Here is a 20,594-nt window from a genome sequence, read left to right on the forward strand (position 1 = left end):
AGGTGTTCGTCGTCCCTCCCCAACAGTTAGTCGGAGCAGATGGTGTGGGGTTTTCAGCAGAAGGGCTGGCAACCGGGCCGAGTACTGCTGGACTCTGCCCTCAACTAACAGAGGATGGATTTCCTGTGAAGGTGGATGGGACTTCAGTCTCCACCTGTATACCCCAGGGATGCTGGGCAGTCGGCCCAGATCCCGAACAGCATGACGGAGCGAGCCCAGACACCCTGTTATCTCTCCAGTGGCAGAAAGGACTCCAGGGAGAAGGGCCAGTCCAGGCCTCTCCCCAGCGGCAGATATGTTCTCTGAGAGAGGCAGAGGTTGGCTGGGTGAGTAATACTCTGTTTGGAACAATTTGTTTGGGGTACTGTGTGGGTACAGGCATTAGAGGACTGGAACTACTGACTAACTTCGGAGTCAACCCGTCTGGGGTCTCCTCCTGTGTTAGTCTCCTGCCGAAAGGGGAGAAATGTGACAGACCTAGCCGGGAGAGAGACTTTTGGAGGGGACTGTATGCTAGCCTCTTGCCGATCGATCGTGGGCCCTTGCATTTGGGGGAACGGTGCTCTTTGTGAGCTGTATGCCTGGGGACCCTTGAGGTGGTACTACTGTGGATTCGGGTCCTGGTCCCCCAGGACACACAGACTCTGGGGACCCTGGATTTGCCATATTAGAAATAGTGGCTGATTCATAATGCTGGGACAGATACTGTTAGGAGATGCTGATGTAAATTCCAACACCTGTCTGTCTGTTGTCTGCTAAAATGTGTATTGTAAATAAGTCTACTATGGGATCTAAGAGTCATTAGATCCCCATTGTTGTTTGTGTTAATTAACTCTGCTATTTTGTGAAGAAGAGTCTCTGTTGATTGTGTTTTCTGAACTACAAGACGGCCAGTCTGGCCTAAAGGTCATGTCTGAGTCATCTACGCTGTCTAAAGGGATTAGTTAATTAGCTCATGTTAATTAGGTTAATTAGGTTACAGCTGTATTGTTAGAATAATATGAGCAGGAGGTCTGCACCTCCTCTTTTATTGTATAAATAAGATTGTATTCCTGTCAATAAAGAGAGATTCCTGTTTGAACTTACATACAGCCTGCCTGGTGTTTGTTCTGAGCTATCACAACTGGGTTAGAACGGCACAGGGCTGTAGTTCTAGTCCCGGAGCATTGGATGACCGAACCGTCAGACATTGCAATCCGATTCAATAGCTGCAGAGGAGTGTCGGGAGAGTGGAACCGAGCGAGCAAGGAGCTCGTTACACCTTACATCTTGTAAGTGTTCTTAATCTCATGTAATAAATACTCATGTTTTAATACTACACTTTGGTGCATCTCCCCCTCCCTTCCTGTCATTTCTTACAGAGTTCTTTGGACACACTCTAGGGGTGGCTGCTACCCAACATCTTTAATAATTTATACCTAATCCTGGATTAATTAACATTCTATGCAAATACCAATGACTTATTTTGTTTCAAACCATCCACTTGCTGTGCGCCAGATATTCATTGTTTTTCATGAGAACCTTTTTAAAGAAAGCGATTGCTGTGTCAGTTCAGTTCTGTATACATAGGGCCCCCGTTCTCACAAACTGCCCAACAAGTAAAACAATGTAAAAATAGGGCTGAGCTAGAAGAGAAAGTAAAAACTGAACACTAGGCAAACGGGTAAATACACAAATAAAATACATAAAATAGCTTTTACCTGCCAAAGGATGTGTACTGCTCTCCACACATATTTCAGATATGCACAGCCCCACCATACAAATGGATAACACCTTTTCCTTTGTTGCAGCTGTAGAAGAAAAGTCAAAATCCACTTTTGGAAAATCCACTTTGCTGCAGCTGTAGAAGAAAAGTTAAAATCCACTTTTGGAAAATCCACTTTGCAATGCGAATGCACCTGAAAGTGCACTGAAAGTGCACTTGGAAGTAAAGTCACTGTAGATCCGAGGGGGACATGCAAGGAAAATAAAAAACAGCATTTTAGCTTCCACATGATTGGATGATAAAAATCAGCAGAGCTTCCACTCATTTCAGATCTACCCTTTAGATTTAGAGCGACTGCACTTTCACTTTCAAGTGCACTTGCAGTGCAAAGTGGATTTGCCTTTTGTAAATAAACCCCATAGTGTTGTCCTTTCCAACCTATGGAAAGGACAGTAAAGGAGCGGCCAAAAGACTGATGAGGTTGTTTTGCTTGCGTCTATCTAGCAAGGTTACTTTGCGGTATAAGCAAGGAAGCTGAGACCTCTGCAGTGTACAAATATGCTTTTACTGAACAAAAATGCTGTACATACAAAACTATTACAATATTGGGAATACAAATCAAGACTGACAGATATATCAAGCAAGATGCCTAGCAAATAAGCAGAAAGTATGGTCTGTAACAGTAGAAATACACTTAAAAAATTACTTAACTCCGGTTACTGTGTGTTCGTGATCTCCTTTGACAACGAGGACTCAGGCTTCTTCTGGAGATCAGGTATCTCCTTGGTTTGGTACAGACTGTCCTTCTTCTGGTCTTAAGGCATGATGCAAGTCCTCTTGGTCTTAAGGCATGATGAGAGTCTTGTCCAGCTTATGTCTGGCAAGTGGCAACCTTAATATAACTCAGGTTGTTTACCATAACAACCGACTAACAGAAAGACATCTCTGTAGCATTCAATTAGAAAGGCACTCTCAATTTCTACCTCAAGATGGCAGTCTGCCATCATACAGGCCATAGGTTATATATTACCTGTTTACTGTAGCCCTAGAGACAATAGACTGCTAATACTGTCAACTGAAATGCAACAATAGTATCAAAGTTCCCATTGTTTGAGGATAGTCTGTGTACTTGTTACCAAGGCATTCGTTTGAGAAGCATCCTCAAACAAACCTGATCTCTGTTAAAACTCTGTCTGATGGAGAAAGTTATTAGTTTAATATAAAATATATATGCAGTTATAAATATAAATATATATATATATTGATTGTAAGCTGGGGGACAGGTAGCAGATACAAGGCTCCCTGGGATAAGCAGTCTTCGGGCACAGATACCTAATCCAGTGAGATAGTGACAAACAGTGTGGTGTTTATTGGTGCAATATACAAGTCTTTTATATACAGGTGCTGTACAGTGTTTCAGAAAACAAACAGAACAAAAATAGCAAAACAAAGCCATAGCCATGTCTCGGAATTAACTCTATAAAATACAGGCCCTAACCAGAGCCGGTACAAGGAGTGGACGAGAGGGGCGGGTGCCCTGGGCAGGGTATGAGAGGGGCTCGGATTTCTCCCCCTCCCTCTGCTCGCTGACTCTGAGCATAATAGGAGAGCTGCTTGCATTGCCACGGCCGCCTGATCTGCTCCCTCCCCCTGCATCCTCATTGACAGCGAGGAGAGCGACTTGGAGGGGGGGGGGGGTGAACAAGCCTCCCATTATCTCAGTAACCGTGAAAAAACAGACTGATTTCTCCCATCCGTAGGACAGGAGAATCAGTCTGTAAATTCTGAGACTGGTGGCTGCAGCTCTGTAGTGTATGTGACACTTACACAGCCCAGCGAACACATCACCTCCCCCCTCACTGACGGAAGATCAGGGAGGAATACAGCTCTCCTCCTCCTTCCACCTCTGCTCCTCCAGTGATTTCCGCCCCATCCACACTATCCCTGGAGTGCACATGTATCTGAATAGACGGGAGGTGTGGGCGGGAAATATGAAAACAGCAGCTGCAGATTCCTTTGTGTGCCAAAGACGCCTGATCTTCCAGCCTGGACATGTGGGTGAGTGTGCAACTGTGTACACTGCAGTACACAGTGATCACTGAACTGTCCTTATCTCCATCCCCCATCTGTCTCCCCCCTCATGTTCTTTCAAGACATTCACTAACTTTCACTTTCAGTTAGACTGGCAATAGATGGTACACATTTCTTTCCAGCAACCACAGATTGTAGGGAAGAAATTTGCATGATTCCCCTGTCAGCACAGTCAGTGCTGACGATGGAATCCCCTTCTGCTGAGCAATTGTATTCTCCTGACAAACAGTGATTATCACTAGCAGATATAGCAACCGCTAGAGATAATCATAAGATAATCCAGCAGGGCTGGTTGTACCCAATTTGTTCAACTTGGTACATTCAGCCTGCCCTTTAATGGTTCAAATCTCAGCCAGTTCTCTCTGAAACAGCTGAGATTTAACCACTTGCTTACTGGGCACTTAAACCCACCTCCTATCCAGACCAATTTTCAGCTTTCAGCGCTCTTATTCTTTGAATGATAATTATGCAGTCATGCTACACTGTACCCCAATGAAATTTTTATCATTTTTCCCCACAAATAAAGCTTTCTTTTGGTGGTATTTGATCACCTCTGTGGCTTTTATTTATTGTTAAAAATATGTAAAAAGACCGAATTTAAAAAAAAAAATGTATTATTTTTTTTATAAAATTTTAAAACAGGTAATTTTTCTCCTTCATTGATGTACGCTGATGAGGCGGCACAGATGGGCACTGATGGGTGGCAGTGATGGTCACTGATGGGTGGCAATAATGGGCACTGATCAGTTACACTGATAGGCAGCACTGCTAGGTGCCATTGATAGGTGGCAGTTGTGGGCATTGATAGGTGGCACTCATGGGCATTGATAGATGGCACTGGTGGGCACTCTGAGGTGGCAATGGCAGGTGGTGCAGATGAGGCATAATTGCCTCTTCCTCTTCGGGACCGATGTCCCTTGCAGATGAGCCGGTGATCAGCTTTTTTTTCTCCTCGCGCTGTCTGCGTGAGGAGAAAAAAAAAACGATCACAGAGCTTTTGTTTTGATCATGTGATCAGCTGTCATTGGCTGACAGCTGATCACATGGTAAGGGGCCAGGACAGGCCCCTTACTCAGATCGGTGATCACCCGAGTCTCAGTGACTTGGCGATCACAGAACGCGCAGGGCACGTGCACAGGGGAGGCCGTCATATGACGGCCTCCCGGAAATTCGGGTCCGCGCTGTGGCCGTCATTCGGCTATAGCGTGGATGTCAAGAGGTTAAACTATCTATGGCTGGTCTTAGGCAGCCCATACATTGATTACTTTTTTTATTCAACTATTAGGTTGAATAAAGAAAAAAGAATGTTCCAATTCCACCATCTACACATTCCAGGTGAAAGGGGGAATCCTCCCACTGTGGACCAGTGGTGGAATCCATTGTGGTGGTGTATAGAGCCAAAAATATTAGAATTGTGTCAATGTCCCAATATTTTTTTGGACCTGACTGTACATATAATTAAAATGTGTGAGTGAATTCTGTTTCTATCACATTAAACCTAATTTAATTTGTATTATTTTAAGTATATTCTTGTTTTGAAACGACATTGATTCCTTCTTAAAAATGGGGGGGGGGAGGCGCAGTTTGTCATCTTCGCCCTGGGCACCAAATGGCCTTGTCTCAGCACTGGCCCTAACTACCAGGCTGAGTAAGCCTACTGCTTGTGAGTTTCCACATATGCAGCTTTAACCAACTTTTTGCTCTCACAGACCAGTGTTGTCTGAGTTTCCCAGGCAGAGAGCACTGAATGCCTGTCTCAGGTGAGCTTAAATTAGCCTGGGGGAAAGGACCAAAATCCAAACTGGATCGTGGATCAGAGATCCCTGAACTTGTATGAGAGGAGCCTGGGAGATGTATGAACCCCGACTTTTCCCGGCTCTCTCTGCGATGCCCTGCTACATATCCCCCCCTTGTTTAAACCCCAGGGTTGGAACACAACAGGAGTGAACAAGGGACAGGGCATCTACATTCCCCATCTCAGCACCTGGCATGTGTTTTACTGTGAAGGAGTAATCCTATAGAGCCAAAAACCACCGGTTCAACCATCTATTAGTCTCCTTCTTTTGAGCCATCCATTCCAGGGGAACATGGTCAGGTATTAAATCAAACTGGCGCCCTAACAGATAGTACCTTAGCGCATCCAAGGCCTACTTTATGGCTAAACATTCCTTTTCAGTGACTGCATGCTTTTTCTCATGTTCGTTGAGCTTTCTCTCAGGTATATCACAGGGTGTTCTTACCCATTGTGTACCTGCGACAATACTGCCCAGATGCCTACATCAGACGCACCCTTCTGAACCAAAAAATCTTTGGAGAAATCAGGGGAGTACAGCATAGGCTGTGCACAAAGAGCCTTCTTCAGGACTTGGAAAGACTCCTCTGCTACTGGGTACCATTTCACGATTACTGAGTCTTTCCCTTTCGTAAGGTTCATCAGTGGGGCATCTATAGTTGCAAAAAATCAGGATAAACCTTCTATAATACCCCGCAATCCCAAGAAAGGCCCTGATCTGCTTCTTGTTTGCAGGACGTGGCCACTCTTGGATGGCTTCTACTCCACCGCCAATAGTGTAGCCCAAATACCTGGCTTCCTCTAAACCAGTGGCACATTTTTTTTGATTTGCCGTATAACCTTATTTGAAGAGGGAATCAAGGACAGCCTGGACACGGGGCAAGTGAAACTTCCAGTCAGTGCTATGTACTACTATATTGTCCAGATAGGCTGCTGCATACTGTTGGCAAGGGGTTACAATCGCAGTCTTCTCTTTTGCGCTACCAGTCATGGGTAGTTGCCAATATCCTTTGGTTAAGTCAAAAGTGGTCAGATAGCAGGCCTTGCCAAGTTGGTCTATAAGTTCGTCTACCCTGGGCATTGGGTACGTGTCAAACTTTATCACTGCATTAAGCTTTCTGAAGTCATTACAAAACCTCCAAGTGCCATCCAGTTTTGGGACATATGCCGTGTATACACGGGTAGACTTTTTGACCAGACTGGTCCGAATCCGTCGGACAATCCGACCGTGTGTGGGCTTCATCGGACCTGCAGCTGACTTTTTCGATCGAAAATCAAACGGACTTTAGATTTAAAACATGTTTCAAATCTTTCCGATGGATTTGAGTCCGGTCGAAAAATCTGTTCGTCTGTATGCTAGTCCGATGGGTGAAAACCGACGCTAGGGCAGCTATTGGCTACTGGCTATGAACTTCCTTATTTTAGTCCAGTCGTACGTCATCACATACGAATCCATCGGACTTTGGTGTGATCATGTGTAGGCAAGTCCATTCATTCTAAAGTCCGTCGGAAGTCCGTCAAAAGTTCGTCGAAAGTCCGTCCGAAAGACCGTCGGACCTTTGATGCCGAAAAGTCCACCCATGTGTACACGGCATAACACAATAGGGTTAAACCAGTCACTATTGGATTCCTCAATAACATCTAACTCCAACATCCTTTTAACTTCATCACTGATGTCCTTTCTTCTAGCTTTGGGAATTCGGTACGGTTTGAGCTTGACACAAACCCCAGGTTCAGTAGCAATATCATGCTGAATTTGTATCAGGTAACTATGAAAATTTCACTCTATTCCTTATCAGGAACTCTCTAGCTTCCTGTTTTTGGGAATAGGACAAGGTGTCTGGAATCGTGACCTCAGGGACCAGAGGGGGCTCAGTACCCCTAGGCATTACAGGGATGGACCTCGCAGTCAATGCCATCCTATCCTTTCAGAGTTTTAACAAGTTTATATGGTATATCTGTTCAGGCTTCCTTTTACCTGGTTGATACACTTTGTAATTGACCTCCCCAACTCTTTCAATTACATCGAAGGGATCCTGCCATTTAGCCAGTAACTTGCTTTCAATAGTGGGAACTAACACCAGGACCCTGTCACTAGGTGAGAAAACACAAAGTTGGGCCCCCCTGTTGTATATTCTCTGTTGGGCTGCAGTATTTGTTCTTTTACCATAGGCATAATTGCTGCAATCCTGTCCTGCATTTGAGCAATATGCTCAATGACACTTTTGTGTTGTGTCTGCTCTCTCTCTCAGGTTTCCTTGGCTATGTCTAAGAGTCCCCAAGGGTGTCTTCCCATAAAGCAACTCAAATGGAGAGTACCCCATAGAGGACTGGGGTACCTCCCTCATGGCAAACATCAAGTATGGAATCGGGAAGTCCCAGTTTTTCCCATCCCTGTCAATAACCTTTTTTAACATACTCTTTAATGTTTTATTGAAGCATTCAACCAAGACATCAGTTTGAGGGTGGTACATGGAGGTTCGCAACTGCATCATCTTAAATAACCTGCACAACTTCCTAGTTATTCGTGACATAAATGGGGTGCCCTGGTTTGTAAGGACCTCCTTAGGGATCCCAACACGACTGAACACCATGAACAGCTCTTTGGCAATGTTCTTAGCAGATGCGGTGTGTAAGGGACCTGCTTTGGGATAATGGGTAGCATAATCCATGATTACAAGAATATGCTGATGACCCTTGACAGACTTAGGGAGTGGACCAACAAGGTCCATGGCAATCCTCTGAAAGGGCACTTCAATAATGGGTAAGGGCACTAAAGGAAGTCGTAAGCAGGGTAGCGGGGCTGACATTCTGTTTTCCGGGCCAGTAAAACCTGCGTAACACCCTTTCAGTGGTTTTCTCAACCCCTAAATGACCTCCTAGCAAGTGCCCATGGGCAAGTTCCAACACCACCCATCTGTATGCCTTAGGGATCACCAACTGTTCAACAAGTTCATCATTCTTTTTATATACACGATACAGTAAATCCTTGTTGCTGTCCCCTGGTTCGACGGGTACATCATTAATCACTACTACATATTCCCAGGCCCTGGCAAGGGTAGGGTCTTTTCTCTTCTCTGTATCAAAGTTTTCCATGTGCACATTAAGGTCAGCAAACTCTAATGTAGCCTCAGGGTCAGCAGAAGGCTGTCCACCTCACTGGCTATGGGGACCTCCTCAGGCTCTTCCAGTTCTCCTGCCAAAACCGAGAAAGGAAAACCCTGGGAACCCTGAGAGGAGTCATTTGAACCCACATTGTCGTGCTGGCCAGGAGTTCTGGCTCTTCCACTGAGTCAGTTACTGTGACCAAGTCGGAACGATCCCACAGTTCCCAAAACGTAGTGAAGTCTCTACCAATGATGGCCTCATGCTCCAAGTGGGGCACAAGTCCGACCAGATGGGTCACTGTACCTAAGTTAGTTTTAAAGTTAACAGTGGCTATAGTATACTCCCAGGTATCCCCATGTATACAGATTACAGCAATTTTTTTAGCATGAAAATTCACAGTTTCAACCATCTGTTTGAACCAAAGTCCCTAGACTTCCAGAGTTCAGCAAGGCCATAATAGGCTTAATATTAACAGTCATTTGGCACATAAGTTTTCCAACACTTGGCGCGGCAGCGCATGAAACAGCAGCAAACATAGACTGCCTATGAGATACATCACACTGCATGGGTTCATCTGTCAATGGACAGTTTGCTGCACACATGTCCCAGTTCCTGGCAACAGAAACACCTGATGTTGCCCCAGTTTGGTTTGCCCAGCCAGAGGAGAGAAGGTGTCCCCGCACTGTGCGCCCGCTATGCCTGCTGACCAACCCACCCACCAGCTGCCGCTGGATTTTGAGATGCAGTTTAGTTGTCCATACTGCACTTGTAAGCAGGTGTTGACAGGATACCTGTGAATATTTCAGCCCTGTCTGCACTGTTATTTATACATATAGTGGGTTACAGGCTGGCCAGGATGGAAAGGGGTTAACTGTGTCTAGACTTTCCCAGGTTTTTTGAGGTCTGCCCTTTGCTGCCTAGCCTCATAAATACCGTGAGAGGGCTCAGAGCTCTCTCTTTCTCTCTTCCACATGGGATTTCAAAGGAAGAACTACTACTGCTTCTCTGGAAGGTATGAACCTGGGTAGCCTGCATTAGTTAGTTAGGGCTGGACTCTGTTTTATGTACTGTTGAACTGTGTTGCTGAATGCTAAGTAAAGTTTCATAATGGTTTCAAGCCTGGTCTGAAGTTATTCAAAGAGGTGCATGGTGGTACATGGCGGTACATGGCGCATCAGAAGAACAGGGCCTGTAAGCACACACACAGGGTGTGAAAGCAAGGTCACTACAAAGGGTTAACTCGACAGAAGAGTTGGAGCAGGATAGTAGTTGCCATTGGGAATGCACAGCAGCTGGTCAATAAGTGTGATACCTGGTGAAGTTGACAGGTTCTCTGGTAGCATGGGGACAGTGAACTGGCTCCCTCCCTATCAGTTTGTTCCCCAACAGCAACTGGGACCGAACCCACGGTACAGATATGCCACAAACCTAGCCGCATGGTATGGAAGAGTGAAAGAGTAAGTGAGAGCAAGCACAAGGTCCGCGGCCGGACCCCATTTTGTCTCTGGGATTGATGTGGCAGAAGTAGGCTGGATTGGTGGATAAGGCACAGGTTCAGCAGTGTCCCTCCTAAATGCAACATACACAAGGAGGGTATGTAGTAATACGGGACAACATGTTTTACAGAGGGACTCTGTACATATAACTACTGCACACAGTAATGTAGACTTTCACATGAACTCGGCCCCACCTGGTCACGGGCATTGATGAGAGCACACAACAGGAAAGGTAGTAGACCCCACCCACAAACTTATGTTTTAAAACAAATGGCTTTTGCATTAAAGTATCATTGCATTGGGGTTGATTTACTTACTGTAAGGTGTAAACCATGTGTATACATTAAATATCTAATCATGTGCAATGGAAATTCCTATTTTTTTAATATTCCCCTGAACATGGTGTATTATTTGATGCAAACGCAAGAGAACTAAGTGAACTTTAGAAAATTAATGTCATCTAGTATATTTAGCAGCGCAGCCCCTCCATCCATGCGTCCGGATGCATACAGGGCACCGGACCATGGATTCCAATGGGGGTTGTGTATTTTTTTTGAAGCACGTGATTAGAGCCAGAGGCTCTAATAGGCTTCAAAAAAGGGTGGGCTTGGGGCGCAGAGAACTGCGCTCCGAGCCCACCCAGTTGTGTGACAATAGCGAATGAATATTTGCTATCATCACACTGGTTCTCCTGCCAGCCAATCAGGAAGCGTGTCGTGAAAGGAGAAGCGATCCTATTGGCCTAGGAGGAGGATGGACGACCGACCGACCCACCACTGTCAAAATCTCTAATGCCTCAGGAAAGACAATTGAATGATAATATTTTTTATTTGTACTGACATTAACATTTTCAGGATAAGCTTTTGGGGTGTTCCTCCTTTTCTAAGGTCCAAGCAGTTTCTCCCAAAATCTTGTTCTCAAAATGTTAACATTAGGGCAAATTTAAAAATTAAAAAAACATAGCATGGATAATACTGTATAGTTTTTTGTTGCAAGTGCACTGATGTGGCTACAATCATTATGCCTCAGGAAAATATTTGCTGTTAAACAAGCGACATTGGGTTTTGTTGGTTGTTGCTACCATCTACAGGATCCTAGTGAAACAACCATTTTAATATGATTTTGTGATATTATAATCTCTTATCTGGACTTATATTATCCAGAAAATACAGGAAAAATTAATGCTGTGTTTTCTGTATTGGTGTATATGCACAGGGTTTGTATACCCATACCTTTATCCTGTAACAGTGGCCATGTATAAAAGGCAAAGCTGTAATTAACCTAGCTGTGCATAAGAACCCAAATACACACAAACTGCTCTGATGCCATATAAATAAAACTTGCAGTAAAAAAAGGTGTATTTACTGTATTCTAAATCTCTTTCTTACAGCAAGTGCATCAAGATTTCAGCTGAGCATGTGCGGGAGCACTTTTTATGTATAAAGAAGAATTTGTCACTTTATATTTGATTCTACGGGATTACGATGATCAGGGACTTCTTTATTTATTATTGTTGGACTTTACAGTATATTGAGTTTGATATTTTTTGACTCATCACATTGTGGGTAATTGTTCACTATTTCTTTATAAGTGCCAGGGCCTACTTTTAGTTTTTTTGCACAAAGTTGTATTTAAACAAACTGCTCTGATGCCACATTGAAATAAAACAGTCAGTAAAAAAAGGTGCATTCGCTGCATTCTAAATCTCTTTCTTACAGCAAGTGCATCAAGACAGCAATCTTGTGAGTATGCAGTCCTTACATTTGAGAGTAAAAATCAATAAGGATATTGTAAGCAGTGATTTTACGAGCAGCAAATGGAAATTAAATGGGAGCAAAGATGTTGGTATATCCCCCAAACACCACACACACACACCTTCCCCGTTTGTACTTTTTTTTAAACATACCCAACATTCTCAAAAAGTGATTAAAGGATAAGTTCACTTTTTAAAAAAGCAAAAAGTATGGCAATTTTTTTGCAGGTAAAAAATGTGCATTTTTTTTTTTTTTGTACTAGGAGCCTGTAAAGCATTGCACTAGCGATCAGCAGATCGCTGGCGCCATGTAGGTCGCCTGCACACTATCAGTGTATCTTCTTGCTTGTACATCTTGTACGGGTAAGCCGATACTCCTTGACAGTAAGACTCAATGAACTACTACAGCGTTCCACAGAGCCATGGTAGTTCATTGAGAACTACAAGCTGACTAAGGATGTCAGGGCTTGTAGTTCATTAAGATACACAGGGCTGTGTGTATGAATGACTCCCGAATGAGTCCTGCATGGCCACGTTGATTTCAAAATGTGACAGCTTGCACCGAGAACTTCTCCTTGCCACAGGGAGGGGGTAGCAGGAAGTGGCTGCAGCACTAGATTAAGGACCTTCTGTAGATAAGAATTTAAATGGCTGGATTAAGCAACTGTCATCCTATGCCTATGAGAATTTTTATTACCTATGCATTAACACCCTAATCCCCTTTCATATGAACGGACCGTTCAGGTCCGCCTGTCAATTTTTAGGTGGACCTGAACGGGCACTCCATGCAGGTCTATGGAGCGACGGATGTCATCGGTTACCATGTCCGCTGACATCCAATCTGATCTGCTAAAATCAGACGTATGGCGATACGTTTGCATCCCTCCTGGTGGATCGGATGAGATCTGATGAAAACGGAAATGCTGTCCGTTTTCATCCGATCCCTCCATAGGAATCGGCGGTGCTCTGACAGGCCCCTCCCCGCTCAGTGAGTGAGACGGACCTGTCATCCTCCGGCTCAGCGGAGATCAACGGAGAGATCTCCTGCTGAGCTGGCGGACAGAGCTGAAAGGATCCGCCTCATAGGAATGAGGCCTAAGGGGGTACTATACTCATCTCTCCTCCTGTGATGCAACATCGTTCTTGCCTAAATCTTTTCATCAGCTTCTTTCAAGTTCTGGATCTTGGACCATCTTGATTGGCTTGGCCAAGATGATATAAGGCTTGGTTCACATCTATGCAGTTTGCTTTTGATCCGTTTCTGTGGTGCTTTTTGCTGTGCATTTTTGCACACGCGATTGTACCAGGATTTTGATGCGATTTACATTTTGCAATTTTTTTTTTTTTTGACAATTTGTTGTTTGGCAGATAAAAAATGCAAATCGCTGCAAAATTACAGTACAATTGCTGCAAAAACACACTACATGCTTTTCTGCAGCTTTTCTACTGAAGTCTATTGAACTAAAAAAGTCCCTGACCCTTTCCAAAAACGCGGCGGCTGAAAAAAGCATAGACGTGTTCTTTAGGAGACCATGTTAAATGAACTGTAATGCGTTTCTGCAAAAAGCACCAAAAACGCATAGGTGTGAACCGTGCCTAATGCCGCGTACACACGGTCGGACTTTTCGGCTATAAAAGTCCGACGGCCCGTCCGACAGACTTTCGACGGACTTTTGGCGGACTTTCTCACGAACGGACTTGCCTACATATGATCACGCAAAAGTCCGACAGCCTAGTACGCGGTGACGTACACCAAGTCCGACGAGACTATAAAACGGAAGTTCAATAGCCCGTACGACACCCTTTGGGCTCCTTCTGCTACTCTCGTGTTTATCTTGTGTTAGTAGAGTCCATGAACAGGGCGAGGAGGAGTTCATGGACAAAGAATTGGTTGCTCCAGTGTGACCAATTCTGTCACATGCCATTGCTCCGTGAGATCCGTGAGAATAATCCTGAGGATTTCAGGAACTTTCTCCGGATGACGGACCCCGTTTTTGACCGTTTGGTGGCTTTGCTCACCCAGCAGGCAGGATACCTGCATGAGGCAAGCCATCACTCCGGAGCAGAGGCTAGTTGCCATGTTGCGGTACTTGACGACAGGGAGAAGCCTGCAGGACCTTAAGTTCTCGACAGGCATCTCCCCCCAGGCTCTGGGGATCATTATCCCAGAGACCTGTTCTGCCATCATTCAGGTCCTGCAGAAGGAGTATATTAAGGTAAGAATTTTATCCTTTATTAGCATCACATGTTATTTTATTTAATGTTTGATAATGTAATGTATTTCTTAACTCAAACACTACTTACCACCATTGCAATATAGTGTGAATGTCCCCTTTTTGTCCTCATGCATGCTGTAATTTTTTCATGTTCTTTTTTGTCCTGCATGTATATTTGCCTTCACTAACCTCCCCAGCATGCAATGCTCGGCACATATCCACCTAGTCTACTCACTTTGAATGTATTTTGTCAGCTGCATTGTAGTTTTTTTACCCTAAACTCCATCCAAATAGTGTGTGTCATTAACTTGATTTCCAATCCCCTCCCCCCCCTAAACTCCATCCAAATAGTGTGTGTGTCATTAACTTGATTTCCAATCCCCTCCCCCCCCCCAAACTCCATCCAAATAGTGTGTGTGTCATTAACTTGATTTCCAATTCTCCCCCTAAACTCCATCCAAATAGTGTGTGTGTCATTAACTCGATTTCCAATCCCCTCCCCCCCCCCAAACTCCATCCAAATAATGTGTGTGTCATTAACTTGATTTCCAATCCCCTCCCCCCCTAAACTCCATCCAAATAGTGTGTGTGTCATTAACTTGATTTCCAATCCCCTCCCCCCCTAAACTCCATCCAAATAGTGTGTGTGTCATTAATTCGATTTCCAATCCCCCCCCAACTCCATCCAAATAGTGTGTGTGTCATTAACTTGATTTCCAATCCCCTACCCACCCCTAAACTCCATCCAAATAGTGAGTGTGTGTCATTAACTCGATTTCCAATCCCCCCCCCCCAAACTCCATCCAAATAGTGTGTGTGTCATTAACTTGATTTCCAATCCCCTACCCACCCCTAAACTCCATCAAAATAGTGTGTGTGTCATTAACTCGATTTCCAATCCCCCCCCCCCCTAATAATTTGCCATAATGTTCTGTAGTGTTGATTTTAAAAAAGCAAATATATGTTGCACTTTGCAAAATGCATTTGCACTCTGCAAGTGCATTTGATCCAGGGCTTTACTAAATGAGCAGAAGCTCTGCTGATTTCCATCATCCAATCATGTGCAAGCCACAAAGTGTTTGGATTAATTGCCCTTGCATGTGATTGGGTACTCCTTGCAACATGAAGCCTTTTTACCTTACCTCATTTACTAAACTGTGGAGCAACTGCACTTGCAGAGTGCAACAACTGCACTTTTCAAACTGCACAGTCTTGTAGCCTTTAGTCAATCAAACCCTGCGTGTCCTTAAACTTAATTTCTAATTTCACCACCCCCTAAAATGTAATAATGTGCCATCAGAGTGGGTGAGCAATCTGATAAGTGTGCCTTTCCATATTATTTAGTAAAGAAGATTTCAATTATTTAATGTTATACTGATGCTGGGCAATATTGTTTTAAGTGTAATGTTCTTGCAATGTTCTTTTCAAAATTACTGATTTTTGGTTTCTTGTTTGATTCCTCAGTTTCCTTCAATGCCACAGGAATGGCAGACTGTGGCACCCCATTTTGCCACCCGTTGGAACTTTCCCAACTGTGGAGGGGCTGTGGATGGGAAACATGTCCACATTGTGCCACCACCCCATTCGGGGTCATACTATTTTAATTATAAGGGGTTCCATAGTATTGTCTTAATGACGGTGGTGTCGGCACAATATGACTTTCTGTATGTGGACGTGGGGAAGAATGGCCGGATGTCGGATGGAGGAGTATTTGCATAGACGGAGTTCTACCAGCGTCTCCAGAGTGGTGGCCTGGGATTGCCACCTGATGCGGATAACGTGGAAGGACTCCCCTTTGTCTTCATAGCAGATGAAGCCTTCGCTCTGAGCAAGCACCTCATGAGGCCATTCCCCCAAAGGACCCTCACCCCAAAGAGGAGGGTTTTTAATTTCCGGCTGGCCAGAGCGAGAAGAGTTGTTGAGAATGCTTTTGGGATTCTGGCCAGCCGGTTCCGCCTGTTTCAGACATCGATAAACCTTGCGGAATACAAACTTAATTACATCATTTTAGCGTGCTGCATCCTGCACAACTTTTTGAACAAACATTCCCCAAATTATATTTTGCCAGTTGGGCCTGAGGCCGGACTTATTATTAGTGACAATCTGACGGGCCTGGGTACTGTCCGTACTGACTTGGCCCCCCAAAGTGCCCGTCAAGTTCGTGATCAATATGTAGAATATTTTATGGGTAGAGGGGCCATTGCAATGCCCCAGAATATTTAATTTGTCGAAATAAAAAATCTTGATCAAATCTTGAATTATATTTATTGCTTGCCTTTCTCCTAGGTTATCGTAGAGCACTTGTAGTGCCAAGTGTATTTTCATTTATTAAATAAGCACCATTGTCACTGTAAGCAACTATTTTAACTTTAAACAACTGATACTGAGCATTGAAAGAAGAAACCACACATTTTTTTAATTACTACACAGATTTTTTAATATTCTGTGTACATTCACTTATGCTTTGTAAAAATTTTTGATAGTCCAAAATATATCTATATTTAGAAATTTTTAACAATAGAATTAGGTCCTTTTTTTTTTTTTTTACAATATTTTATGTTCTTTTTGTTTTAACAAACAGGCCACTTTTTTATTTTTTATTTTTTATTTTTTTAAAACAGGCCTCTATTTTTTTTTTTTTCAAACAGGCCTCTATTTTTTTGTTTTATTTTTTTTTTTTTTTAAACAGGCCTCTATTTTTTTTATTGATTTATTTTTTTAAACAGGCCTCTTTTTTTTATGCTTTTTTATTTTAGAAAAACAGGCCTCTATTTTTTTTTTTTTTTTTTTTTAGTTTTGGGAAAACATATAATTTTTACAACAGAAAAGAGAAGGCCCAGAATGGGGTCAGCAAACAAGGGAATGAAGAACATGATCGATGTTTATTTGGTTGAAAAAGGGCATTTAGATTCTCCCCAAAACATCGATCATGTTCTTCATTTCCTACTGCATCCGATCCAGCCGATTCCGCATTAAATCAATCTCCCCATTCCAGGCCATTATCTGACCAATTAGTCATTGTGCACTGTCTGTGCTAAAATGTTCACCCAGACCTAAAATTGAATGAAAAAAAGATGTGTTTAGAAATATGCAGCCATACATAGATTACCTTACCATAAGCTGGTGGCTCAGACACTGACCTGGTGGGGTGCTCATGTCGCATACTTCCGAAACATCCTCGGGGGTGGCGCTGTTGCTTGATTCAAGCACAACCAGATCACCTAAAATAGAGTAGAAAATGTTATTTACAAAATATGCAGCCAAACATAGATTACCGTAAGCTGGTGTGTCAGACACTCACCTGGTGGGGTGCCCATGTCAGCCACCTCTCTTTCCTCCACATCCTTAGTGGGGCTTGGGCTGATTTCCCAAGTATGGTGTTGCGGTTGGGGGGGACTGGGTTCATTTTGTCTTTTCTCCCCTATGTGAATTAAAAAAAATATATACTTAGCACACAGATATTTTAGTACATAGTAATCTTAAAACATTGTAGTGAAGTGGTGTACAAATTGTCTGTTTTTGTGTAGAGTTCCTAGTTTAATACATTTTTCCAATTTCTAAAGACATATCTAGATAGATAGATAGATAGATAGATAGATAGATAGATAGATAGATAGATAGATAGATAGATATATCTGGGCGTAGAATATTCATTAAACTAGAACGTCAGGGGCGGGTGACGCAGGCAGAGTTTCACACGTGCGCAGTGTATAAAGAGAGGTATTACGCATGTGTCATACGTACGTTCTGTGCGTAGAGACAAGAGGTGGAGAATATTCGTTAAACTAGAACGTCGGGGGCGGGCGACGCAGGGGGAGTTTCACACATGCGCAGTTTATAAAGAGAGGTATTACGCATGTGTCATACGTACGTTCTGTGCGTAGAGACAAGGGGCGGAGAATATGAGTTAAAATAGAACGTCAGGGGAGGGTGACGCAGGCGGAGTTTCACACATGCGCAGTGTATAAAGAGAGGTATTACGCATGTGTTGTACGTACGTTCTGGTAAAGACAAGGGGCTGAAAATATGCGTAAAGAAAAAGAACGTCAGGGGCGGGCAAAGCAGGCGGAGTTTGACGCATGCGCAGTGTATAAAACGTTCTTACGTATTGTGTCGTACGTACGTTCTGTGCGTAGATGATAGTGCACCGGGACGCTAGAAAACGAAGGTAATTTTACATTTTTTAATTTGTTAAAAACTTTGTAGCAAGCACCCTATATGGCTTGACAGATTGATGAGGCCTATGTTGGGATAAGATGATGAGGATTTAGCAGAAACATAAGTGTTTTTTGTCTTGTGTCTTTATCTTATACAGAAATTATGAATGCAAAATTTAAGGAGCCTGAATTTCTGTCGGTTTTATCGATCAATACAGAGAGATGAGAAATCTGTGGGAGGTCAAAACACCCTCAATATTATCTTAAGCATGTAAGGAAGTCAATGCTGGAGAGACTTCTGACATTTGTCCAGACGTACATCCCAGAAGCAACGATGGAGATGTTGTTATCAAAAATTGGGATCTTGAGGAACATGTATAAGAGGGAGCAAAACAAGATCCAGAATTCCCTGAGATCAGGAGCATCAGCAGATGATGTATATGTACCCAGGCTGTGGTACTACAATAAACTACGTTTTCTTGATGACCAGACTGAAGCCAGGGCATCACTTTCAACCCTTCCCTGCACCCTTCCCTCCACCCTTCCATGCACTCTTCCATGCACCCTTCCCTCCACCCCAGCAGAGGCTGATGAGGACCAAGCTGGGTCTTCTATCCTGGAAGAACCGGATGTGACCATCTGGAGTCAGGTGAATTAATTTCAAAAATATTTACTGTCCTAATATTAATGATGTTAACTAGATGTTATAATTGATTAAAATAATTTTCGCCTAAAAATGATGTATACATATCAATTGACAGTAGTGGCCAAATATGTTTGTCACCAGCTTTAAAAAAATATGGTGTCTGATTTCTAGACTCTTTTATTAATAGATGTATTAACATTGAATTTGCAAGTCGTGAGAAGCAAATTGTGTGTCATTGATGAACCAAAAACAAACAACTAAAACTATGTCCCTTTTTTATACACAGGATGAGGTCAGCCAGGAGGAAAGTGGGGAAAGTTGCAGGCAGGAGGAGGCCGGGCCCAGGGACAGCCAGGAGGAGGCCGGACCCAGTGTCATCCAGGAGGAGGCAGGACCCAGTGTCATCCTGGAGGAGGCAGGACCCAGTGTCATCCTGGAGGATGCAGGACCCAGTGTCATCCTGAAGGATGCAGGACCCAGTGTCATCCTGAAGGATGCAGGACCCAGTGTCATCCTGGAGGAGGCCGGACCCAGTGTCAGGCAGGAGGTGGCTGGGCCCAGTAGGAGCCTCACCCAATTCCAAGTGGCTCTCCTCCGCCTTCCTACAAAAAGGGCCAGGAAGGGGACAGTGACACAGGAGGCATCCCTGCGCCTCATGCGAGAGGCCACCAATTTTTTTAAGAGCCCCCCCGAAGCTGAAGAGGCCTATGGGTGCTATTTAGCCAGCAGGCTGCTTCAAATGGAGTGGGGCCAACGCCTCATTTGTGAAAAGCTGTTTGCTGAAATGATACACAAGGGGCTGAACGGCGAGCTAACTGCCAACACACAAATAAATGAGGCAGCCCCCCTCCTCCTCCTCCTGCCACAACTCAACCACCAGAGCCACAGCCTCCAAGGAAGGCTGCAGGGAAGGCTGCAGGGCAGCGTGGAGGGAAGGCTGCAGGGAAGAGAAGAAAGTGATGACCTGGGTTCAGTCTGGTCTGACAGAAGACGCAGGCTGTTGTAGTAGCACATTTTGGGGACATCTATATCATCTGCTGCTGCTGTTGATCTCTGGGATTCCTGGACCAGATTGTGCTCCCTCTTATATTGACTCCTCAAGATCCCAATTTTCTTGTCTTCAGACTTTTGCCAGAGTTGACTTCCTCTTTATTTTCTTTTTTCCATAAATAAATGGATATTTTAGTTTATGAAAAGACTTTATGTGTTTTAATTAACATCATTGATTTAGAGACAATGTCAAATTAACAAGGGGCAACAATCTCCTTGAGGTTGCAAAAACACCAAAAAAAAATAAAAAATGTTCTAGTGGTAAAAAAACAAAAAAAAAATATACATACCCTAAAAAGGTTCTTTGTGTTAACTTTAGATACAAAGAAAAAATCCAAATACAAAAAAAAAATGGTTCTTTGTGCTAACTTAAAGCAAACAAAATAAAAAAAAAAAAAAAGAAAAGAAAAATGTATTTGTGTTCAATTTAAGAACTACCAAAAAAAAAATGGTTCTCTTTGTTAATTTTAAAAACCCAAAAACAAAAAAAATTTAGATAAAGATAAAATAATTTCGACAATAATCATAAAAAAAAATCTGGATAAAATCTAAAATAAAAGATGACTCCCCAAAAAAAAAT

General features: G+C 43.4%; 1 protein-coding gene across 2 annotated transcripts in view; it reads right to left on the reverse strand.

Annotated features, from left to right (window-relative positions):
* Nucleotides 1–16,439: 16,439 nt before the first annotated feature.
* The window catches only part of TMEM255A (transmembrane protein 255A), a 212,514-nt gene continuing 208,359 nt past the window's right edge, over nt 16,440–20,594 (reverse strand). The window contains exons 8-10 of one of the 2 annotated variants that reach the window (XM_073599440.1): nt 17,463–17,582; nt 17,302–17,382; nt 16,440–17,214 (exon numbers count right to left, since the gene is read on the reverse strand). In XM_073599440.1, the coding sequence (XP_073455541.1) occupies nt 17,314–17,382; nt 17,463–17,582 (189 nt within the window). In that variant the 3' untranslated portion in view covers nt 16,440–17,214; nt 17,302–17,313. The remainder of the gene's footprint in view (nt 17,215–17,301; nt 17,383–17,462; nt 17,583–20,594) is intronic. The other variant, XM_073599438.1, reaches the window with a different exon arrangement.

This window comes from Aquarana catesbeiana, linkage group LG09 (genome assembly GCF_042186555.1).
Source record: "Aquarana catesbeiana isolate 2022-GZ linkage group LG09, ASM4218655v1, whole genome shotgun sequence".
Taxonomy (NCBI): domain Eukaryota; kingdom Metazoa; phylum Chordata; class Amphibia; order Anura; family Ranidae; genus Aquarana; species Aquarana catesbeiana.